General features: G+C 38.8%; 1 protein-coding gene and 1 long non-coding RNA gene across 2 annotated transcripts in view; both read right to left on the bottom strand.

The window, feature by feature from the left end:
• Nucleotides 1–4,052: 4,052 nt before the first annotated feature.
• Nucleotides 4,053–5,905, bottom strand: LOC112029551 (uncharacterized). Its single transcript, XM_024062234.2, is given in 4 exon segments — nucleotides 4,053–4,326; nucleotides 4,329–4,422; nucleotides 5,135–5,364; nucleotides 5,520–5,905. Coding segments are annotated over 4 exon segments (840 nt in total). The 5' UTR covers nucleotides 5,854–5,905; the 3' UTR covers nucleotides 4,053–4,144.
• Nucleotides 5,906–7,981: 2,076 nt separating this feature from the next.
• Nucleotides 7,982–26,464, bottom strand: part of LOC112029552 (uncharacterized) — a 32,039-nt gene continuing 13,556 nt past the window's right edge. Inside the window, exon 2 of the long non-coding RNA XR_002884753.2 lies at nucleotides 7,982–8,174. This is a non-coding gene — a long non-coding RNA (uncharacterized LOC112029552). The remainder of the gene's footprint in view (nucleotides 8,175–26,464) is intronic.

The raw sequence follows: 26,464 nt of genomic DNA, 5'->3' as shown, positions 1-26,464 counted from the left end.
TATTATCTGTCCTAAAACGCTTAATCTTTTTACTACTCTGCTTCTTAATAAAGGTCTTCCATTGCTTGAAGGTGACAAAAACAGCACTCTTATTTTTCAGAAAATACACCCAAACCTTCCTTGAATAGTCATCAATGAAAGTCAACAAATATCGATAACCACCCTTGGAATAGACAAGAGAAGGAGCCTAAAGATCGGAATGGATTAATCCACTATGCCCTTCGTCCTGTGATTAGCTATACTGAACTTGACCCTACACTGCTTTCCAAAGACACAATGTTCTCAAAAGTCCAACTTTCCAATTTTCTGACCATTCAACAAACCTCACTTGCTTAATAGTGACATGCTTGCCTCACTCATATGCCCCAATCCCATATGCCATAACAAGTATTATCTAAGTCTGAATCTAAGAATGAAGATATTGCTACAGAACCTACAATTGTGCTTCCTTGTAGCATATAGAGATCTTCACCATTTTTCCTTTAACGAAAACCAAAGCACCCTTACTAATTGTCAAAACTCCACCTTCACCGGTGTATTTATGCCCTTGAGAATTGAATATACCCAAAGAGAAAAGATTTTTCTTTAGATCTGGCACATGATGGACATTAGACAAAGTCCTAACAACACTGTCGTACATCTTAATTCTTATAGTTCCTATCCTTACAACCTCACAGGTTACATTGTTTCCCATCAGAACTTCACCACCACTAATTGACTAATAGGTAGTAAACCAATCTCTTTTGGGAATCATATGATAGGAGCAAGCTGAATCAAGAACCCAAGCATCACTAGATCGACCAGTAGATACTGTTAGAACTAAATCTTCACCTTCAAAATTAACTTCTGCAACTCTAGCTGTATCAGTAGTATTAGAAGCCTTCTCCTTTTTCTCTTTGAGTAACTTGCACTCATTTTTCTAGTGTCCATCCTTTTTATAGTAGTGACACTTTCCCTTTCTAGATCTAGACTTTGACCTAGATTTTCCTCTATTGCTACTAGACCCTCTATCATGGGGTCTACCTCTAGCAACAAGACCGTCAACGTGATAATCACCCCAATTTTTAGAAACCTTCTTCTTTAACTCCTTAGAGTTCAATGCATCTTTGACATCATCAATTGAGATTGAATCTCTCCCAAAACCATATAACATGGTATCGACAAAGTGATCAAAGGAAGGAGGTAATGAGCATAATAACATCAAGGCTTGATCTTCATCTTCTACTTTGCACTCAATATTTTTCAAATCAATAACGATTCTATTAAATTCATTAAGATGGTCAAAAATAGGTGCACTTCTTCCATTCGAATTGTATATAACCGTTGCTTTATATACAAGCGATTTGTAAGAGACTTGGTCATGTATCGACTTTCCAACTTGAGCCACAATCCCGCAGTTGTATCTTCATCTACAATTTCTCTTAGAACCTCATCCGCAAGAGACAATTGAATTGCACTGTGTGCCCATTCCAACAGATCTTCTTTTTCCTCATCTAATAACGTTGCTGGCAAAGCATCTTTGCCCTTCAGTGCTTTCCACAATCCTTGCTGCACTAGCAAAGCATGCATCTTCACATGCCATAAATTGAAATCATTCTTCCTGTTGAATTTGTCAATCTCAAATTTTGCTACTGACGAAACCTTTGTCACCATACCAAAAAACCCAAGTGAACCAATAACACAACAAAATAGATCCGATGAACAATCTCGACCCAAAACAAAGAATCCAAGGCTCTGATACTAGCTTGTTGTAAACGTAGAAGCTTTGACACCAATTTCTTGAGAATAGTGGAAACGTAAATATCTATTTGTTGTGTGTGTATCCAAATAACAGTGGGTTTATGCAAAATAGAAATAGAAAGACAAAAGAAACAATCACACAAGGACATAAAAGATTTATGTGGTTTGGCCTAAGCCTAAATCCACGAGCGGTGTCAAGGAAAAATTTCACTAACAAAGGAGGAAGATTACAATAGTAGCACTCTCATTGAACCCAATAACCAAGTACACCAAAGAGCTATCTCACACAAAGAATAAAGAAAACTCTTCTAGATGCCCTCAAAGTTGCGGCACTTTTAACACGCAGAACAACAGCCGCATAAGTGACCACGTGGTGCCAAATAACAATTCCAAGTTTAACTTGGATTTCCTAATACGGCTGGGTATTAGTTTGAGAGTAATCCAATAAAAAGAGTCCTAATAGGACTTGGTCACTTATTAGTAGACCAAAGATAAGCCACACGTAACATTATCACTAATGTGTTTAGATATGAAATATCAATAAGGAAATATTTGAGGAAACTTATTAGTGCAAACTTATAAGTTAGCACCAAATGAAGCTATTTGGGGTCAAGCGAAACCAACTCCTACAAGTTATGACCATATCTAAGGATAATCTACTAAGTCTTATAGATGCCAATTTTGAAGTGAAAATCTTGTAATTTAATGACATTATCTAAATTTTGTAATGTCACTAACCTTAAGGTAAATGCTACGTCCATAAAATTTTCACAATAAATCTTAGGTGATAGGTTGTTACTGGTGGGTAAGAGAGTAATTTCAATAGTGAATTTAAATTAAAAACTTGTAACAACTTGTCACCTAAGATCTGTTGTAAATGTAGCACTTCTCTTAGCCTTAATCATTCTAATGTTGGGTTTGGATACGCATTGCGTTTCAGTGTTTGCATGTTTTGCGTTTTCCTCTTCTTTTTTTTTCTTTTTTTTTTTTCACACGTTTCAGGGAGTAATGCGGCTACTATTCATGCACTGTTCATGAACAGTAACCGCAAAGGTTGACTTTTCAACCGTGAATTGTGTGTCCGTGCACTGTTCACGGACCCACAAATATCACTTTTCATAAATTTTTTCATTAAAAATGGGTCTCATGGTACTATTCACACATTTAAAATTATTTTGCTACAGCGTTTTCAATTTCAGCAAAATAAGTTCTATCCAAAGGGACTCTAATTGATTTGTTAATCATTCTCCAGAGTAAAAATCTACTACTTCAACTATAAAATCATGTTCCTAAAGTTGTTAATGCCATGCCATAACTTTGGTCAAGAAATCGGCCCATTGGAAGATCCAAGCCCAAAGCCCTAAATTTATAGACCTTTGTAGGGCTACGTGTTTTTCTAATTTGTATTTATTCTTTTCCAAGATTTTTTTTTTTTCCTGAATTATTCTTTTCCAAGATTGGTTGCAATAGACTTTACCATGGAATAAGATCAGGGTATATAAAATATTAAATTGGTCCTTACTTGACAAAGTTAAACAGGAGTATTTTCTATGCTGCGATTGTGGTCTATTTTTTTTTTTTTTTAGTATAAACTGCAGAGCGATTGTGGTCTATTATTCTTTATATTCGTTTCAACTAATTATAGCAAATAGATCCTTGCCCTCTGAATGACGCGGAATAGGTTTTTTTTTTTTTTTTTTGGGTAATAATTTTTTTTAAAAAAAATTCCTTGCCATTTTATGTATAATAAAAAATTTTGAAAAACTTTTTTTTTTTTTTTAAAGAGAAACAAACGCGCACACACACAAGGGAGTGAGAAATGAGTTCTAACAGAAATGCACACTACAACTCCACTCAAAAGCCGTGGGAACTTTTAAGAGAGACTAGAACAAATTATACCTCACACAATACACTCTCTCTTAAACAATATGGAACAATTACCCATTCTTTTTTTTTTCTTTTTCTTTTTCAAGATACAAACACACACACCCAGAATTTAATAAATGTAACAGAAAACTAAACGAATATAACATAAAACTCTACACTACTCTTAGGGGGTGTTTGGTTCATTGTGATATGTCTTTGATGTGATGCACATTATCATGATGTGATATTAAAATTTTTGGTTTATTTTATTTTTCTAACATTACCATAATTTAAAATTACAAAATATATCATATCATCTTAATCTTATTACATTCCTAAACAATATAATATTGTATTCTTGTATTAAAATTACATTCATGTAAGATTACAATAACATAATATTATGACGTACTGTTATATCATGGCGATCCAACCACCCCTTATGGTGATCATAAATAACTACCATTGATAGAAAATTCTACACAGGATAAGAAACCAAAAGAAAAAGACAGTTCTATCTCATTACATTACATGGCTTTCAAAGGGAAGAGTAAATAGGGACACCTGGTAAGGTGGCACCAGCATCAGCAACGAAAATGTTGCCCGAAACATATTCAGAAGAGTCATGTATTAAGTATCGAATAAGTGATGTCAATGCTGGATCTGCGGTGCCCATTTCTCCTAAAGGGACGGTTTTCCTTACCACATTAGGCAGCCAATCTTTTGCATAAGACCTTGAGTAATTTCAGATTTGAAAATGCCAGGTGATATAGAATTCACTCTAATTTTGTGTACACCCATTTCCAGGGCCATGACCTGTTATAAGTAGAACCATCATTATATGGAAAAATAGTGACAAAAAGAACAAAGTCAACACATCACAACACACACACACACACACACACACATATATTATGCAGCACTCTTATATAAAAGTAGGAGGCATAAAAGTTGAAATGAAAGACAAACTAGTCTGAGTCTGATAATTGATAAGAATACATTTCCTATGGGCAAAGACTTAAAAGAGACTGGCTCTTAGCTCCACATAAGTGCAGGGTATTCCATAAATATTAAGTTTTTGATTTGTTCATCATATAGTTACAGAAAAAGACATCTAGGCAAGCTGTCAGCGAACATAATACACCTGTCCCAATTTCATGAAAATACAGTATGATGGTGTTCGGAGATGGCAATTATGTCTGTTTTGGCACTCAATTCCAAAAGGGATTAATGTGAAAATCTTTAGGACTTGCAGCTGAAAGTTCCTGACCTGAAGAGAATCTATAGTCTACTATCTAGGTGCCTCTCTGCGAAATTGGTTCTTCTTTTCTCGTCTTCTTTTTGTATCCAAATTGTTAAAAAGAAGCATACATTTGTTTACCAATTGTTGAAATAATTGAAGTGAAATTTTTCTTTTTCCCTTACGATTTTTCATCTTAGAGTAATTTTTTTGTTTCCAAACAATTACAAAACATGACAATGGTATTACCCCTATATTTTGGAAGAGTTGCATGGCAATCAACATTACCTTTGTAAAGGTGTTTAGGCCTGCCTTTGAAGAACCATAGGCCACACCTCCAGGAACTTGCCCACGGTCGAGACCAGCAATAGAAGATATGTTTATGATTGATCCTCCTTGCTCTGCATCGCGCATGCGTATGCAGATGTATTTTGACACCAACCAGGTTCCTGTTAAATTTGTTTTGAAAACCTTATTCCACTCCTCCTCAGACAATTCTAATGGAGATCTCACAGTACCTAATGTACATCACATAAGAGTTTGAAATATCTATCAACAATAACCTTCAACAATCAAATAACAAAAACAGACAGGTTGGCATCCAATGTTAACAATCAGAACGACCCGCTCGATTCCTACATGACAAAGTAAGATCGAACATATTTCTACGTACCCCGAATTCCGGCATTATTGACCAGGGCGTGGATATGGCCAAACACATCCCAAGCCTTCTGTATAGACTTCTCGATGGTGGGTCCATCGGCAGTGAGGTCGAGCTCCACAGCCACAGCTCTTGGGGAGCTTGAAGAAGAAGAAGAAGAAGAGAGGTGATTGATTTGATGACAGAGTGATTGGAGTCGATCGACACGTCGAGCAGCGGCAATGATCTTGCAGCCAGCTTTAGCGAGGTCAAGACAGAAGCCAAGACCAAGGCCTGAGGAAGCTCCAGTCACCATCACCACTTTTCCCTCTAGGTCTCCCCATTCCTCCAACGCCAATGCTGCCATTTCTGTGACTCTGTTGGTTTTCTCTAGTTTTAATACTGAATGGTTTGAGATTTTTAAANTTCTAGAGCATCTTACCATAGACTTTCCTTCTCACTTCATCCTGCCTATCATAGATATTTATTTTGATTCGGCGTCCCGTGATAAGCTCATCTTTTCCTTTGCTATCACGAGGATCCTACGCCATTTTTCCATTCCCTTTCCTGTGTCCGACCACTTCACACACATATCTGCCATAGATGCCGCTACCGTAAAACGTAGTAAGGCGCAGTTCAGGTCGAGACAGCTGGATGCCACTCCTCCCTCCCGTTCGCTCTATCCAGATCAGCTCCATCTACATCTGTTTCTTCTCTTCTTCGAGCGATGTATCTCTGGGAGATATTATGGCGCAACTGCAGCGCATGGACACTCACCTTGATACACTCTCTGCTGAGTTGTATCAGGTGAGTGTTCATGTTGGTCGTATTGCACGACGGCAGGCGACCATGGGTGGATTTGCTCCAGAGGCTACTCCTTCACCACCTACTCCAACAGCTTCAGATTCTGAGGATGATGATGATGATGATGATGATGGGATGCTAGCTCTGCCGATGAGATGTCTACATGACACTCTACTCTTTGTCACTCGTGACAAAAAGGAGAGTAGTTTTGAGTTATGAGAGTAGTCATCTTAGGGGGAGAGTTAGTATAGGACATTTTTGATTGGGGGGTGTTGACTTTTTGAGGGATGTAGTGAGGCTTTATATGTATTTTTCTTTTCTTACCTTTTAGATACATTGATCATGTACATGAGGTCCTTTGACCATTTTACATACATTGTACTTATTTTCTATATATGTGGATGTATGTTTCTTTCACCTCTCTCTTCATGTGTTGTTTCTTTTCTATCTTTATACACATGTTCTTTATACTTGTATACAATCTATTTATTTCTGTTTCACACAAGATGCCTTGATGAGTTTTGTTTAAAGTATTTCAGAAATACAGGTTGTCAAAGTCTACTTGCCATAAACTCTCTTCTTGCAAAGTTTTTCAAGAGTTTGTGTTAGGATAGATTTTATTGTATTCAACAAGTGAATATGAGTTGAGTGATTTATGACTTCTCTCATATGCTCATTTGTTTGTTGTGATTTTGTCACGAATTGCCAAAAGGGGAGATTGTTAGGACATATATGTTTTCACTTGTTTAGAACATATGTCAATCATTTATGTAAATTGGCTAATCCTTTGACAAAACGCACTCTACTTGTAATTGGGTAGTTCTAGGTGTTTTTAATACTTCAAGAAACAAGTTTTCAAGGTCAAGTGTTGGATTCATCAAGTCTGTCCAAGAAAAGCAAGCTGAAGTGCAATTTCATTAAAGCTCGATACCTTCTCGACAGCTACCTCGACACCTGCTATCTGTCGAGATTTAAAAACTTAGATTTTCAATCTGATTTTCTTAGGATCCGTGAATATGTTTTTGGGTCTTCTTTTCTTCTAACCCTAAACTTATAAAAGGATTATTTTAAGAGCCGTCAAGTGTGACACAAGTTGAAAATTCATTGAGCAATCCCTGTTCAAGGAAATTGTGATCAAAAGACGAAGTTCTTGACCTAGTTCATCTTCCTTCAAGAAGTTGATGTGTATTTGCACCGTAGGGTTTTGTAACCAAGCATCTTCCTGCTATTCATCATAAAGGATGAACTGAAGAACTTTGCAGCCAACCTTTCTTCCTTAGTTGGTGTTCTGAAGTCGCGTACTGGGATCCGCTCATTGGTTAGTCACGTACTTGGAAGCCGTGCATCAAAGGTGGGAACTGTCGCTACAGATCAAGTCCAATTGGATATTGGGGTAAGGGTTCAACTGTAGGTTGGTAAGGTACTTAGGATTCCTTTACTTATAACCGCTTGATTTGATAATAGTGGAGTTTCGGAGTGGTGACCTGAAAATCACCCGGTGGGGTTTTTGCCGCGAGGTTTTTCCCCATTCGTAAACAAATCGCCGTGTTATTTATTTCCGCTGCATATTTAGTTTTTGGTAATTTGTTTGTGCTTCCACGCAATTGCATGATAAATTGATGAATTAAAAACTTGACTAATTAATTAATTAGTTTTATCACAAGGGGTCATTCAGTTTGTGGCCTATCAAATTCATCCACAATGGAGGATGTGGACAACTATATTAGCCCAAAGAAGGAAATGAAGGTTTTGAACAATTCAACTTTATAAGCTATTTGAAAATTCCAGCTAAACACAGGAAAAATTCCATCCATCTTTCACATATGTGTTGGTTTCTTCTGCAAGCGTCTCCCACACGTTTGCCATCTTCTTTGCATATCATGCCTATAAACAAGCATATATTATTATCAAAGCAAGAAATTGCTCTTATTAAGTGTATAATGTAGCATTATTATTGTTCGGGACCACAAATTGCCGACGTCAAAAGAAGGAACCTGATTTACAACAAATCCTCTGAACATGTTTTTCCCCAAAAAAAAAAAAAAAAACTCTCAACATAACAATAAATTTGGTGCCAATCAACCAAAAGCAACTTAGAATTTTAAATCCTACATCACAATTTATGTTTCCACACTTTTAGCAATCAAGTAATGATAAGCTCTCATTATATGTACTTAATACATAAACAGAAGAGGCATCAGGCTTCCTAGCGATGATTTTCCAACAACAATACAACTCTTAGTTTTTACCTAGCAAACCCAAAAGGGGCCAGATTACCTCTATCTAAGTGGAAGTTTCTTTTTTTTTTTTTTTTTTTTGATAGGTAATCTAAGTGGAAGTTTCAGATTACCTTTACTCTAAGTGCTTACTTGTTTCTTGATATTGTTGATGGTTCTTATCCATGTCCAGAAAAAACTCTCAGAGATGATAAGGGATTGCCTATCACACAAGAAAATCCAGATTTTCTTCAATGGTGATTAAGAAGATTGAGTTTTAATGTCAATGATCAGTGCTACGTTGTCTCACTCAGCTCTTGCTCTTGTTGTTGGGCAAACTACAGCTACAGGTGTATGGGATACTTTGGAAAGGCGCTATACTTCTATATCTAGATCAAACATTCTTGGTTTGAAGAGAGAACTAAATAGCATTAGGAAGAACAATGATTCTATTGATGCGTACATGGCCAAAATCAAAGATTGCAGAACCAAATTGGAGGCAGTAGGAGTTCATGTTGAAGATGAAGAGCTTCTACACATTGTTCTTGATAAATTGCCACAAGGGTACTATTCCTCCAGTTCTCCTCTAGGAACCAGGAATGATCCTATAGGATATGAACAAGTTCATGTTCTTCTCACCTCTGAAGAAAAATCACTAAAGCATGCCTCTGAGCTAATCAAAGACCCTGTTTATACGGCTATGATTGGTCAAAGGACCTAGGCCAAATTTGTCTCCTCCAACCTTTAATGGTCAGTTCCAAGCAAATAGAGGAAGAGGTAGATCAACCAATAATTGAATCAGAATTTTTATCAAGGTCATTATCAAGCAAATCTCTCTCTCTCTCTCTCTCTCTCTCTCTCTATTTTCCCCAATTCTTGTTTTAGGTTAAACTCTGTTACTTTAAACTGTGCATACATAACTACATTTTCACAGGACAACCTAATTTGATGAACTATTGTATTTCCTTATCAAGAAACTGTCATTGTTTCTATAACCCCCTTTTCATTACAATTCAGAAAGTATCAACCCCTTCCAAGAAAATTAATCTTCTTGGGCTACCAAAAATCTTAACAGCCCAGGAAGATACAAAAATGTGCACATGAAATTTAAAGCAAAAAATTAGCGCAGCATTAATTGAGGAAAGCTACTACCTTTTTAGACATAGTATATAATTTAAACTTATAGCATCCACTCTATAATAATTGCCCTCTATCATCGGGCTAAGACACCAATTCTTTTTTGGTGTAGTTAGGATTTGAACCCCACGTCTCTTATTTGAAGACAAGTTACTAGTTCCCAATTCAAACAAACCAAGATCCTATGAGAATATCAATTATTGTCCAATGAGTGAATGTCAAATTGCAGACTAATACAAATTGCACACACACACACACATATATGTTATATTCATGGGAACCAAGGACCACAATATAAACGAACAAGATCATGTAAGGTAAGCCACGGAAATTTACTAATACAAACAAGAAAAGGGGAACAAAATTGATGTGTTCAAAAAAAAAATTATTTCCAAGAAATCTATGCTAAAAAACTACTAGGATCGGAAACTTAGATTCTAATTTAAGAAGAAGAGTTATCATCTAGACTCTATAGATTAAGAGACTAAAATACATTACAAGATCAGTGATGTAATGGGTTGCTGCAAAAATCCAACAACAAATAAAAAAGGGAACAAAACAAACGAGTTTTGTTTTGATCCTTACCTTCTTCACATACATACAGGGATTTTCGGAGGTTTATGTATGTATAGAACTATTAAACAGTGAAGATTAAAACATTTAGAATTAACAGTCCATATATGGGTGGGTAGCGTACCCACACAAAAAACAAGTGCGTACTGTAGAATGACCCCTATTTTAAAAGGCAATATCTAAAGGTGAAAAAGACGCTCCTTAATTATCATGTCATAAATATTCTAAAATTAATGACTTTTTTTCCTCCACTACACATTGTTTTTTGAGAAGTCCTACATTCATAATATCTTCACAACATTTTTTACAGCAAATTATAGGTAATTAATTTTTCAAAAAAAAAAAAATAAGTGATTAGTTGTTATTGGCTCTATTTTTATCATACTACTAAAATTACTTTGTTGCCCCACCAATAACAACTCATTGTTGAAAATTATTTTCCAAAATTCCACAACTTCTTTCTTTAATTCCTAATCTTACCACCTCCTCCACGGCTCCATCCTTTTCAAAGGACCTGTTGACTGCAAGGCCCTCGTGGCCACTGGCAGCGATTCCTCTCATTTTGTACGAGAAATTTTTTTTCTAAAGTTACTTTTAAATTCCGTTTAAGAACAACTTATTTAATTGAAACTGAAAAATTTTTACTAAAAATATTGTAGATAAAGCTAAAAAGTAGCTGAAATATGATAGTGAAGCCCATAATAAATAGTTATAAAAAAATTTTAAAAGCAATGGTTTTTTACGTAATACTAAAAGCAACCAAAGTATGGCAGTATCTCTATAAAAGATAAAGTACATGCACTGCAAATTATTTCTTCATTGTTGGTTTGTAGTAGGACTGTCCAGAAGACCCGGAGACACATTCAAACTGGCCAACCTGCCCGTGTTCGACCCGCCGCCACCCGATCCGACGATGCCGACAGTCGGATGCAGGTTCCGGCGAAGCCAACCCGACCCCTCACTGGTCGATTGTCGGTTTTTGGTTTCCAAACCCGTAACACCCGACCCGAACCGATCCTTTATTCTTACCGGCGAAGTATCACGATTTTCCGACCACATCCGGCGAGATCGCGCCGTTATCTGACGAAATCTAGGCCAAATCTCGACAGATCCGGCCAGATTTCGACCAAATCTCACCGGATCCAGCCAGATTTCAGCCAGATCTTGCCGGATCCGGCCAGATTTTGTCCCTGGTGATAAACCCGAAACCAACCCGAATCAACCCGAACTGAAAAATCTGACCAGATCTCCGGGTCGGTTTCGGGTCTATTTTTTATTCACCCACCCCATTCAGGTCAAGTCCGGGTTGGGCACAAACCCGACCCGGCCCGACCCGTGGATACTCCTAGTTTGCAGGAAGGATCGTACTAATAATATAAACAAAGGCCCATTGGGTCAATTCAGCCCATGTGAGCGGTGATAGAATGGCTAAATGAATATTGCTTGGTTTCGTAAGGGCATTTGCATTAATCAATAATCAATGCAAAATAGAAAAAAAAGTATAAATTTTACATATTTAATATCTAAAATCACCTACATTAATTAAGTTAAAAATGTATAAATTTGCAAAATCGCTACAGTATTTATGTAAATTTACACTGATACTATTCACTTTGCATATAATTTTTTGTTCTTTCTTTATGTATCATGATATTGAAGGAAGAGAGTGAATGATGGTTATTGTATGTGAAAAGAAAAAAAAAATCAATAAAATTTAATATTTTAATGTAATGTTGTGTAAAAAAGTATTCTGATGTGGGTTATTTTGAAAAGTAAATATGTAAAATAGAAAAAATAAGTTCTTGTGCTAAAATAGATGGAATTTTTTGCACGAGCTGATGTGAATGCTCTTTGGCTATTTCTAATTTCTAGTCCATAGTCCATGTCATTAGAGCTAAATGAATATTTCATATAGTAATGCAGATTCTCCAAAGAAAGAAAGAAATAATTCATTTCAATTTAATTTAACCTTAACTAGCTTTAACTCAGTACATAAACTCGAGTATTTTTAAAAATAAACACAATTAGATACATAATTACCTATAAAACTTTTGTATGTTGAAGTTGAATACTACTTATTTTGTTTTTAAATTTTTGTTAACTCTCAAAAAAAAAAAAAAAACTTGTAAGAATATTTTTCATTCTCGATTTCTCCATTTTAAAGGTGGAAAATAAAATTTTAAACTCTTTATATACTTAATCTTTACTTCTTAAGATAATTTTTGGTATTACAATGCAATTAATTCATTTAATGTTTATATGTTTTAAATAAATACCTAATGAAGTTATTGCAAAAATATATTAAAAAAGAAACAACTAATTTTTAAACATGATAACCTTTTTCATTGTAGAATATAGTTTAATTAATAATAGGTTTTAGCCTCCGTTTGGATACCAATGAAAAATAAAAATTATTTCACTATTCAGCTTATTTTTGCTACTATTCATGAGCCCCACTGCACTTTTTGGTACTATTCATAGGTCCCACTGTACTATTTCAGCTAATTTTTATCTTTATCTATAGTACTTTCAGTAATAAATTTTCAATTTTAGCAAAATAAGCGATATCCAAACAGACTCTTATTATGAAAATTTGGATTAATTTAAACCTTAACACAAAATATATTGCACCATTTAACCCAAATAGAAATGTCATATATGTTCACAACATTTTCACAATAAACACTATGAGGCAAGTCGTTATTGATTGTTATTGGTGAGTATAAAAGCAATTTCAATTTTAGATTCAAATTAGATCTAGTAACAACCTGTCACACAAGATTTATTGTAGAAGTGTTGTAAAAATGTTGTGAATATAACATTTCTCTTAATCCAGAAGCTTACATCAATTTGGGCCCAATTATATTATATTTAATACTCGCTTATTCTTATCATTATTGTAGGGACTCAATTTAGATAGGCCCCAACAATACATTTCTAGAGAGTGGGATGAAGAATTAGGCCCTAACCGACTAACAACCTTACACCCAGAACCTTTTCTCCTTGAAGGAGGATGAAGCCAACTTAGTGCTAAGGGTAGCTCCTCGGCCCTTGTCCCAGGAGGTTCCCCCTCCCTCAACTGCTTTGCTTGCCCTTCTTATATAATCTTCTTCCTCCTATCTCTTTCTTCCATCTATCGACCATTCACTTGCCTTCCCTCTGACCATCCGTCCCATCGGAGGCCTTATCAGTACTCGAGTGGTTCACAAGGACCAATGTTACCCTGTCTAGGGCTTACATCCCCATTAATGCGGCCAGGGGGTTAGGTGAGTGCATTTAGTGCGGAGGTGACAACCTGTTCTTGGCCCACTCCCCCGCCTGGAATTAGCCTCGGTACGCCGAGGACAGGGATGTCCTCGGCGTGGATCCAAAAAAGCTTAGGTCTTCATACGCCATCCTCGGACGATCATTCCTCCTTGGCATGGGCCATGGGCCGAATGCAAGATGGGCCGAGGCTACCAGGCCCACGGGCCCTACAATAGCCCTTCAAAAATCCTGCTACCCATTCACTCGGACGGGGAGGAGGGTTTTGATATCCACGGGCCCTCTGAACGATTCACCCCACCTTGGCCCACGTCGAGGATGGTGACTTTTCGCCCGCCTAATGTACGTTTTGGCGTTTCGAGACTCAGTGTGCATCCGTATTAAATTTTGGCGGCTCCACGTTCCCCACTTCTGACGGTGTGATGGTAATCGTTCGGTGGGGACTTTCTGCCTTTATGGGCAGGAGGCTACGCAATTGTGAATTTAAATTGGGGATATAAATACTTGTTTGAACCGTTAGGCTTCCTTATTTGTGCGCTCGCGAACTTTGGTGCGCATACCTTGAATCTAATAAAACTTCCACACTGGCCGAAGAGGATCTCTACATTTCTGTAAGTCTTCCCCTCTCAGTAGCACAAAATTTTCTTTGATCCTACTCTTTCTTTCCTTCTTTCGGATCCTTTGGTCGTTGCTAGGAATGGGTAAGTTTAAGAAGCTGGTTGAGTCCGACGAGATGATGAAGAAATTCATTGCCGATTATGGGATACCCAGTAATGTGGGTTTGAGGTATTATGAGGAAGGGGAGTGGCGTATTAAGAGAAACGAGGGTGAGGTTGTGATCCCCATAGTCGCCTTCGTAGAAGGAGGGATGAGAATCCCTATGAGGCTAGTGACGAGCAGATACCTTAGGCATTTTCGGCTGGCTCCTACCCAGTGTGTTGTTAATGTATTTAGGATACTAGGGTGCGTAGACACCTTGACTGAGAAAATGGGGTTGAGATTAACTTACCATGACGTAAACTGGTGCTACAACCTTCAGCACTTGAGGGTTAAAACGTATTATATGAAGACGAGGGATGATAGGGTCCGACTTATCCAGTGCCTTCCTGATTCTAATAAGGGGCTGACTCAAGATTTTCTCATTGTGTCGGGGGAATGGTACAACGGTCTCTACTGCCCGACAATAGAGGGAGAGCCAGGTAGGGTACTCGAAGTAGGGGGCGGTCTAGATTCTTGTATTATTTTTTGTTGCGTATCTGTTTTGATTGATTAATCACAGGAGCTTTGTTTTTGTTTCTGCAGATCCGCACGCCTTCGCGCGTCATTTTCACCTAGTCAACAAGGAGGATTTGGAAGCCGTTCTTAGGGCGGAACTCTTTCTGAACGAGGCTGATAACCAGGTTAGAGCCGCCCACCACATTCTCGGATGTGACCCAGCCCAGAAGTCGTTCCCGGTCCCAAAGCACGTTATTAGGGCTCGTGATCCTCGGCTTAGGCAAATTACTGTGGTGGAGGACGGTTTTGCATTTTTCGAAGGATCTTATACTCCGGAAGGCATTCCGTTGGTGGGTTCTTCCTCATCTCGTCAAGCAACAAAGACTGAGGAAGGGAAACTTGAGGAGGCAGGGGAGGTGGTCGAACTAAGCTCATCCGAGGACGAATTTAGTGTGTTTAACCTAGCTGATCAGTCTGAAGATCCCTCCAGTGACTTGGGAGACCCCCATTTGTCCGAAGCCGATCTTCAGCCCCTAAGGGTTGGTATTCAAGCCAAGATGGGTTTAAAAAGACAGCCCTAAACCAGCCTTCTTGACTTGCTTGAGGGCAACTCCGAGAAGGGTGTGCTAAAAGAGTCACAACCCAAGCCCCCATCACTTCTACCCCAGCCTTTGCCTGTGCGCACCAGGTCATCCTTAATCCCTCCAATCTCAGTCCCTCAGTCCGAGTCTCCCGACGTAAAAAGGAAGAGATCTTTTAAGGGCAAGGACCTAGTGGATGGGGGCAAATCCCATTCTCCGCCAGAGGAAGGTGGAATCGCCCGACCTTCCAAACAACTGAGGCTCGGTGGTCAACGTAAAGGAAAGGAGATCGCCCAGCAGTCCGAGGCCCAGGCCTGGCTGCCCGCTGCCATGCTCCATGGTCAACCCTTGATGGATGACGCGACGATCCAGGAATCCCGAGGAGGCGAGGGGGCTCTCGTAGCAGATGCGCTGAAGAAGTCTCTTCTCCTTCCCGCCGACATGGCCGAGCTTAGGAGCATGAGCAGGCCAGAGGTTGCCCTTAGCCTTAAGAGATATCTAGGCATGGTGGGTCCCCTGGTACTAGTTTACTCTTATTCGAATTTTATTGCTCAGCACCTTCCCTTCTGTTTACGGTGCACTTGCTTTTGTTGGCAGGCTGTCCAGGCCATTTTCAGGCTGGATGAGGAGGTCGACGGCTAGAGTAACGCTTTAGCGCGGGAGCGTGACAAGTTCTTGAAAGCTGCAAGTACCCTTAAGAGATCTGAGGCAGATCTAAAAAAGGCGATCGAAAATCTAGAGGAGATGACAAAGGCTAGAGATCGAAAATCTGACCTAGCCACGGCTACGAAGCATGCCGAGGATCAGACAAGGCACTTGCAGGATGTCGAGGGCCACCTACGAGCTGCTAAGGAGGATAACGCTGACCTGAAGAAAAAGTTGGTCGAGGCAGTCAGCGCGAGGGGCATTACCGAGCATGCTAGGGACGAGGCTGTGAGGGCCAAAGATGAGGCGGTTTTTGCGAGAATAGACGCTAAGCGCTCTGTAGAACAGGCAGAAGATGAGGCTTTTGCCGAGGGGGTGGCTAAGACTGAAGCCACTCTTAAAGCTCAAGTTCCTGTAGTGTGCAGGCGCTTCTGTTATAAGACCTGGCATGAAGCCCTTAACCAAGCGGGGGTTGATGTCTCGTCCGACCTCAGGAGGGCAGAGAGAGTATATTACCCCTCCGCAATTCGCGAGGTTGTCCCTGTTGCCTCCGAGGAGGGGTCTGCATTACCAGCGGCAAGTGAAAGTCATGACAGGACCGCTAGGGACACATCTTCAGCTGACAGACCTTTTGAAGAGGCTGAGCCCCATAGAGCGTTGGAGGGGGCCGGAACCGAGGACCAAGAAGTGTCCCAAGATATGGTGAGGCTTCCTACTGACTCCCCAGCCAATCCCACGGTCCCTCGGATTTCCCCTACCGTGGAAGGGTCCTCTGAAGCAGCCCCTCCGAGCCATGGTCCCTAGGTGTTGGTTGAAGCCCTTTTGACAAGCCCCTCAAGACAATTGGCCTGTTGAGTTGGAAATGGCATACGGCATAGGACACTTTTATTTGCTTTCTTTTTCATTTCGTTCTGCTTCTTGCCTCAGGGGCATTGTAATGAAACTATGCATTTTCTATTTGAAATGAATATTCAATACTTTGCTTCTAGTTATTGATGCTTCCTTTTACTTGCCGCACTTTAATATCTTGCCCAATACCCTGATTCTGTTCTGGACTCAGTCTCATGAGACCATCAGCTATCCTTCAGGCATGAATCCGAGGACCGGGTCACAATTCGGTTCTGGCTAATGCTTTGGTTCTTCCGCAAATAGTTAGTTTAACCCCCCGGTTCTTCTGCATGTATCTAGTTTCCCGTAGGTTTGAGTCCTTAGGCCATGCAATACCTTGGTTCTGTCTAGTACCCAGGTATAGTTGAGTGGTTAGTTTTCCCACAGGCTTGAGTTCGATGACCATGCAATGCTTTGGTTCTATCTAACACTTTCATTCTTCTGTAAGTATCTAGTTTCCCCATAGGTTTGAGTCTTTGGACCATGCAATACCTTGGTTCTGTCTAGTACCCAGGTATAGTTGAGTGGTTAGTTTTCCCACAGGCTTGAGTTCGAGGACCATGCAATGCCTTAGTTCTGTCTAACACTTCCATTCTTCTGTAAGTATCTAGTTTCTCTATAGGTTTGAGTCTTTGGACCATGCAATACCTTGGTTCTGTCTAGTACCCAAGTATAGTTGAGTGGTTAGTTTTCCCACAGGCTTGAGTTCGAGGACTATGCAATGCCTTGGTTCTGTCTAACACTTCCATTCTTCTGTAAGTATCTAGTTTTCCCATAGGTTTGAGTCTTTGGACCATGCAATACCTTGGTTCTGTCTAGTACCCAGGTATAGTTAAGTGGTTAGTTTTCCCATAGGCTTGAGTCTGAGGACCATGCAATGCCTTGGTTCTGTCTAACACTTCCATTCTTTTGTAAGTATCTAGTTTCCCCATAAGTTTGAGTCTTTGGACCATGCAATACCTTGGTTCTGTCTAGTACCCAGGTATAGTTGAGTGGTTAGTTTTCCCACAGGCTTGAGTCCGAGGACCATGCAATGCCTTGGTTCTGTCTAACACTTCCATTCTTCTGTAAGTATCTAGTTTCCCCATAAGTTTGAGTCTTTGGACCATGCAATACCTTGGTTCTGTCTAGTACCCAAGTATAGTTGAGTGGTTAGTTTTCCCACAGGCTTGAGTCCGAGGACCATGCAATGCCTTGGTTCTGTCTAACACTTCCATTCTTCTATAAGTATCTAGTTTCCCCATAGGTTTGAGTCTTTGGACCATGCAATACATTGGTTCTGTCTAGTACCCAGATATAGTTGAGTGGTTAGTTTTCCCACAGGCTTGAGTCCGAAGACCATGCAATGCCTTGGTTCTGTCTAACACTTCCATTCTTTTGTAAGTATCTAGTTTCCCCATAGGTTTGAGTCTTTGGACCATGCAATACCTTAGTTCTGTCTAGTACCCAGGTATAGTTGAGTGGTTAGTTTTCGCACAGGCTTGAGTCTGAGGACCATGCAATGCCTTGGTTCTGTCTAACACTTCCATTCTTCTGTAAGTATCTAGTTTTCCCATAGGTTTGAGTCTTTGGACCATGCAATACCTTGGTTCTGTCTAGTACCTAGGTATAGTTGAGTGGTTAGTTTTCGCACAGGCTTGAGTCCGAGGACCATGCAATGCCTTGGTTCTGTCTAACACTTCCATTCTTCTGTAAGTATCTAGTTTTTCCATAGGTTTGAGTCTTTGGACCATGCAATACCTTGGTTCTGTCTAATACCCAGGTATAGTTAAATGGTTTGTTTTCCCACAGGCTTGAGTCCGAGGACCATGCAATGCCTTGGTTCTGTCTAACACTTCCATTCTTTTGTAAGTATCTAGTTTCCCCATAGGTTTGAGTCTTTGGACCATGCAATACCTTGGTTCTGTCTAGTACCCAGGTATAGTTGAGTGGTTAGTTTTCCCACAAGCTTGAGTCCGAGGACCATGCAATGCCTTGGTTCTGTCTAACACTTCCACGTGGAATGAAGGAGTTTGTCATCGGCTCTTAGAATCTTACTTTTGGTATGATGACGTCCTCGGACACGCTTCATTGGAAATGGTTCCTTCTCGGGTCAGGCCATTAACTCTACGATGCTCGGGACAAGGGCGGTTCGGACTCTGATCTTATATGCGGCAGTGACCTCGCCTTCATCTCAAGCTCCCGTCCACCTCAATTACGAGGCATCCCCTGACTGTTAGCGCTCCGCGCTTGGCGTTTCGATGCGCGAGACGTGCTCTCATTGATGTCCTCGTGAATTGATACAAATCCAGCGGCGTACGGTCTCCTTGGGATGTGGTCAGGATTAATACCGCTGATAATCCCCTTTTCGAACTTTGCGTGGATCAATTCCCACTAGTCTCCATCCTCTATATAAGGCTCTCTGGAGGGAAATGCCTCTCCACACTCCATGAACTCTCCAATCACAACTAAAAACACGTCCCTTCAGCTCCCCGAGCCCCTTCAACAACCCTGCCAGGATTGTGACCAGAGTTGGGAGACATGGGACGGCCCTGGGTGGGTGTGAGGACACACAGGGTAAAGGCCCTACCTTCCCGGCCGAGAGCCGTTGTGGCCGTTGTCCCCGCCAGAATTCCGGCGCAGTAGAGCCTTGGCGTCACCCTGATAGTGCCGTGCATGGTGGCTAGGAGGGAAGTCCTTGAAGTACCTAACGCTCTTCCCCGAGGCGCACCCTTGCCGGAGGAGGCGCGCAAGATCACGTCATGTCTAGTGCCCGAGTGTTGCCGTCTCCGACGACCAACCTTCGCGAGGCCTAGAGAGAATCAAGGGAACGTCATGGGGAAGGGCCTCCTGATGCCCTTGCATCGGCTTCTCTCTTTGTTCCAGCTCCGCCACACCGGCCAAGGAGTTGTTGGTAGCATTAAAACATGCCTGCCTCAGCCCCATTCCCTCTAGCTAGTTTTAGAACAAGTCCGCCTGGGCCTCTATTTGTAGAATTGGCTTTAAAACACATCTGCCTGAGCCTCTATTTGTACTCTGTATTTTCTCTTCATTTAATAAAATACTATTATGTTTCCTCTATTTTCTGTTGAATCTTCTGTTTTTCTGTAATGTTTTCTTTCTTTCTTTCTTTCTTTTCTTTTTTTTTTTTTGCTACGCATCGTTGTAAACCTTCCGTAAACTAGATACTAAGGAACAATCGGCCGTTGCGCCCGCTAGTGCACTAATTCTTCCCACAGACGGTGCCAATTGTAGGGACTCAATTTAGATAGGCCTCAACAATACATTTCTAGAGAGTGGGATGAAGAATTAGGCCCTAACCAACTAACAACCTTACACCCAGAACCTTTTCTTCTTGAAGGAGGATGAAGCCAACTTAGTGCTAAGGGTAGCTCCTCGGCCCTTGTCCCAAGAGGTTCCCCCTCCCTCAACTGCTTTGCTTGCCCTTTTTATATAATCCTCTTCCTCCCATCTCTTTCTTCCATCTGTCGACCATTCACTTGCCTTCCCTCTGACCGTCCGTCCCATCAGAGGCCTTATCAGTACTCGAGTGGTTCACAAGGACCAATGTTACCCTGTCTAGGGCTTACATCCCCATTAATGCGGCCAGGGGGTTAGGTGAGTGCATTTAGTGCGGAGGTAACAACCTGTTCTTGGCCCGCTCCCCTGCCTGGAATTAGCCTCAGTACACCAAGGACAGGGATGTCCTCGGCGTGGATCCAAAAAAGCTTAGGTCTTCATACGCCATCCTCGGACGATCATTTCTCCTTGGCATGGGCCATGGGCCGAATGCAAGATGGGCCGAGGCTACCAGGCCCACGAGCCCCACAATTATAATTCAAAATGTGATTTCACTACTTAATCAACTAATTGAATACTCCAACCACATTATTTATTGAGTTTCTATTTTACTTTAAAATATATTATACAGCTAGATAAGCAAGTAAGTCTGCAAAAATTGGACCCAAACTCGTTAACCTAACCCAATCCAAAGGGAAATTACCCAACTTGAATGATAGTTTGATAATGATTTACTATGAATGCACCCACATCCAATGATCATAGAGATCTATCACATGAGAGTGCTTTGACTGCTTCTACAAAACAAAAATCCAAAAACATACCACAATTCTTCATATGATGCTCGCCAATCCAGACTAACACGAAAATTTTCACATTATTGTTCTTTAATGGCATTTAAAAGATAAAAATATGGTGCAAACTAGCCCAGCAAAAACTTCAGATAAAAAAAAAAAATCCAACAGCAAAATTTTGTTCTTTAATCTTACAAATAAAAAGCCCATAAATCAAAATTTGAAAAATCATTAAAAAAAAAAAAAAAGGGATCAATAAAACCTAAAATCTGCTGCTGCGTTACTTGCGTAGACGCTGCCCCCAAAATCTCCCACGATTCTTCTTCACTATCCAAACCCAAAGGAAAAAAGCTGCTTCACACACAAAAAAATTTGCCACTCTGTAGCTCCAAGAATCTGCCGCGGTGCTGTCGCCGGGGCTGTCCTTGATCTGCCGCCACCGCCGCTTCATCTGCTGCCGCTTCATCTGGTTTTTTAGCTCTCTCTTTCTCTATTTCTTTCACTGTTAATTTTGTTTTGATATGCTCTTTCATTGAATCACTATGTGTGTGTGGTTATAGTCTTTTGATTTTTTTTGTTGAGTTTTGAGTATTTAACCGTGTGTTTTTTTGGGGGGTGGGGTCATACGGTTTATAGTGTTTTTTGATTTTTTGTTGTTGAGTTTTTTGAGTCTCTGAGTTTGTGCTCTCAGCTCTGACCGTGTTTGGGGGTTGGGTGGGGTGGAGGGCTGTGGGGTTATACGGTTTATAGTGTTTTCATTTTTTGTTGCTGAGTAACTTGAGTTTTTGAGTCTGTGAGTTGTGTGGGCCTGTGGGGCTGGTGTTTGTATTGCAAACTTATAAATTAAAGAATTGTAAACAAATTAAAGAATTGCAATAGTGTGGGGCTGTCTCTACGTGTCTTTACTGTTACTGTGAATTGTGTCTATGGGGCTTTGTATTGTAAACTTATAAATTGAATTTTTGAGTCTCTAATGTGTCTTTACTGTTACTGTATTTAAAGGATAGTAAAAAAATTAAAGAATTGCAAAAAAGTCACTTAACAACAATAAATTTTTTTTTTTTATAAACTTAACAACAATAATTAATATGTTTATTATATTAGAAAAAAATATGTTAATGAACTTAAAGTTTATTTTTTATTCTTTTGCTAGTACGATGAACTTAAGAAGATATTATTTACAAAAAATACATTTTCAACCTCATGAACACAATTTTCCTCAAACGAAAATTGGTGGACTTATGCGTTGATTTATTCCTAAATGGTTTAAAGAGTATGGAAGTTGGTTGGAATATAGTATTTAAAATAATGCTGCATATTGTTTATATTTGTTACCTATAGTATTGAAATTTATGTTTCTTATTGACCCCCCTAAACAAAAATCTTGGAGCCGCCCCTATCTTTGCCACATGGCGTGGCGATGCAAAGTCTACCCACCATGCTCTAGAGTCAACATCAGTTAACAGAGATTCAGAAACCACACAAATTATATCTTTGGAACCTCCATAATTAGGTCTGTTATTGTTTTTATTTTCATGACAATTAGCTTGATAATGACCAATCTTTCCACACTTAAAACACTTTCCCTTACCCCTTTTATTATTATCATTGTTCTTGAAATTCTTTCCTTTGCCTATGAAATTTTTAGAAAAGTTTTTCTTGTCATTTTTAGGAGTTTCATTCTTTGGTGGTTCACTAGTGGAAGCAATTGTTAAGAGAGACTTAGATGTATTATTTTTATTTCTTCTATCCGCTTCTATCCCCAAAAGAGTTGGTAAGTTTTTTATGTTCACAGGGGTTGCAGAATAGTCTAGAGTTACCACTACAGAATCCCATGAGTTATACATGATGATCACCGACTTTAACCTCTTTCATGTCAACAAAGAAATCTCTCATCTTTGCCATATGGTGTGAAGATGCAAAGTCTACCCATCATGCTCTGGAGTCAACATCAGTTAACAGAGATTCAGATACCACACAAATTATATCTTTGGAACCCCCATAATTAGGTTTGTTATTGTTTTTATTTTCATGACAATTAGCTTGATAATGACCAATCTTTCCACACTTAAAACACTTTCCCTTACCCCTTTTATTATTATCATTGTTCTTGAAATTCTTTCCTGTGCCCATGAAATTTTTAGAAAAGTTTTTCTTGTCATTTTTAGGAGTTTCATTCTTTGGTGGTTGACTAGTGGAAGCAATTGTTAAGAGAGATTTAGATGTATTATTTTTATTTCTTCTATCCAGTTCTATCCCCGAAAGAGTTGGTAAGCTTTTTATGTTCACAGGGGTTGCAGAATAGTTTAGAGCTACCACTGCAGAATCCCATGAGTCAAGCCAACTATGCAAAATAGTAGACACTTGCATCTTATCAGGAATTGGATTTCCTAAGATAGCTAGCTCTTTTGCAATTACTGACATTTTATTGACATGTTCAATACATTATCACTTTCATTCATCATGGTTCCATTAAATCTCTCAATTAAAAGTTGAATGTATGTTTCAGAAGATGCACGATATGCTTTAGTAATAGCATCAAACATGGTTTTAGCATGTGTATATTCTTCAAAAAGAATTTCAATGTCAGGTTCCATGAATGTAAGCAAAATATTTCTAGCAGTTTTATCATCTTCTAAATGTTTTTCATACGTAACTTTTTGCAGCAGCAGTAGAATTTTCAGGTGGTGGAGTTGGAATGCCGATATCAATAACATACTCAACCTTGTCTTCAAAGAGTATGTGATGGATACGACGTTTCCAAACAGAATGATTAGCCCCATTTAATTTTTTAGTTTTGCTTAATTTTTGACTTACAGCTTTACTAGTCATGATCAATTAATAAGAATTAAAAGGATTTTAGTTTAGAAAGTTGACCGTGATGCAGAAACCCAAAAAATAAATTTGTGTGTACCAAATCTATACTGATGTCTGCTCCAACACTCCCTTTTTAGGCCAGCCAAGCTTTCACGTTAAATGACAAAAAAAAAAAAAAAAAAAAAAATTCCTAGAGTAATTTCAATGGTCTTTCACCACCTAGCAAGAGTCCCATCCAATCACAAAATCTACTTGTCCATGGCAATGAAACCTTTTCTCTCTAACAAACTTCTTCACAATAGTAGCAATACTCCAAAAAACATTGATGAGATTTTCTTCCTTCGTAGGCTCGTGGAGTAAAGAAGATATGCAAATGAAAAGAAGTTGGATTCAAAAAATAAAATACTTGCTCGGCTACACTGGGAAAATGGACTTGCTTCAAAGCTCTAATACCAATGAAGCAAAAAATTGAAATAGAACTCAAATTGAAATAGAACTTTTATTCAACTAAAACACTAAAAGAGTAAATATCTGAATCATATATTTAAATGAGAGATAAGAGTGAAATAGTGTTTAAGTTGCAGTGGGTTTTTTACTCTACAAGATTTTTGGGTGGTTATCTTATCTAAAGATCTCAAGTGGGAGACCCACAAAAGTTGCCAATGTTCATTTCAGTTCCTGCAAATTAGGACATGAACGTTAAAGTGTCTAACGTTTATTTGAACGTTAAAACCAGATCTCTTATCTACCTCACTGCCCCTACTTACAACTTATTATCCATGAGAAATCTCAACCGCACATTCGACCATGTTAAACCCCACACAGCCAATCATGGCCAAAACATGCAATTCCATTATTCAAACAATTTTATTAATAATAATCATCTCAAATACAATATTGTGTAAGGTAATTTCTTTTGAGAATTACACACGTATACATTGTGGGTTATTTAACCACACAGTTCAACATCCATATTGTGGGCTATTTGGCCATACAATCCAACATCGCAGCACTATTCATGGACTAGCCAACTTGTGAAAAACGCAGCAATAGTGTTTTGCTTTTTAAAAATTATTTTGCTATAATGTTTTTAGTAATAAGTTTTCAGTTTTCAGCAAAATAAACGGTATCTAAACAGGCCCTTAGTTTATGACATCACTGTTTGTATATCCAACATGGTCTTCATTTTTATACTTGCGTTGGTTGGTGTATTTTATCCATACAACCGAGGAGCTTTGTTTACTGCAATGATAGTTATATATGGACTCACATCTGGGATTGCAGGATACACAGCATCCTATTTCTATTGTCAGCTTGAAGGAAAGAATTGGGTTAGTCTAGATGAATTTTGTTTGTGAATTTAGCTTAGGCCGTGGTGCTTCTTAGAGTAAGACCCAGTGAACTTAACTGATTTTTTTCATTCTTTGGTTCAAGTGAGAAAACGCATAATTTCAATTTTTAATGTGTTAAAATAAAAGATCTAAAAGTTGATATATATGAAAAGAATATGTAAAAGAAAGGTTTTAATTTTTACAAAACCTAGCTTCTAGATCTTCTTTTCCCTTGATTTTTTTTTTTTTAGTTTTTTTATTTTTATGTTTTGGGTGGAGAGAGACATAAAAATGTAACAAAAATACAAATTTACCCCTGTTTTTAACACAGGTAGGTAACGGGAGACAAACGGAGCTAACCTCAGGTGGGTAAAGTGTCAATTTTTAAACCACAAGTAGGCAAAGTATTTTTTGGGCAAATCACAGGTGGGCAAAGTGAAATTAAAAAAAAAAAAAAAAGCTTTAGAAAAAGTGGTATTGAAAGTAATATATAGTCCAACAATATCTATTTCATATGATAGTTGTAGCAAAAATTATGGTAATTTATGTTAGAATACACACTTGTCACAATTTTCATATGTAGCATATTGTGATAAATTTTGAAAGTAACAAGCATTCATTCATAGCCTATCATGTAAGATAATTATGGAAAAAATTGTGGCATTTATGTGATATTTGAATTTCTCACATTTGTACACACAATTTTACACATTTATACTCACACTTTTACACACTTGTTACAACTCTCTTATGCAGCAAATTATGATAAATTATAATCGATTTTCTATCCCTCGAACATGGAAAAACTGGCAAAAATTTGTTGACCTGACCCGAACGGCCAAGTTTTAACCCTGCTCGAACTCGAATTTTTGACCGGAATAAAAAACAAGCCAACCCACAACCTGCCATTTTTTTTGTAGGCCAACGTGATCCAACCTTTTTTTTTTTTTTTTTTAATTCTGAAAAAAATATTTAGAATACGTGCCATGGTGCTAGGTGCTTAAACATAAAGGTACAAATCATTGCACTCACACTACCTAGCCATTTAATAGCCACCAGTTGTAGTGGTCACGCCTCCATTTATCTTTTTAAAAAAAGAGTTAATTAAAAGGAAAAAAAATACAAAAATCAAAAGCATTTACAACTACACGTCTACTCTACTAAACGTCTAACACTAAGTTAAATACTAGGTAGTAGAGTTAAATACTATGACTATGTTACTAACACTAAGTCTAACTAGCACAAAACTAAACTAAAGTAAAAGAGAAAGTCCAAAAGTGCATATTATTCATGTGAAAATACGAGTTGGCCCGCAACCTAATTAGCCTGACCTATTTTCAACCCATTTAAAATGACCAGTTTTGAACCTAGCCTATTTTGGCCAACAACACAATCGACCGGACCGTTCGCCATGTCTACTATTCCCATTATATC

Source organism: Quercus suber, unplaced genomic scaffold (assembly GCF_002906115.3).
Source record: "Quercus suber isolate HL8 unplaced genomic scaffold, Cork oak 2.0 scaffold_709, whole genome shotgun sequence".
Taxonomy (NCBI): domain Eukaryota; kingdom Viridiplantae; phylum Streptophyta; class Magnoliopsida; order Fagales; family Fagaceae; genus Quercus; species Quercus suber.
The sequence above is the reverse complement of the archived record's forward strand: the minus strand, read 5'-3'. Positions and strand labels throughout refer to the sequence as shown.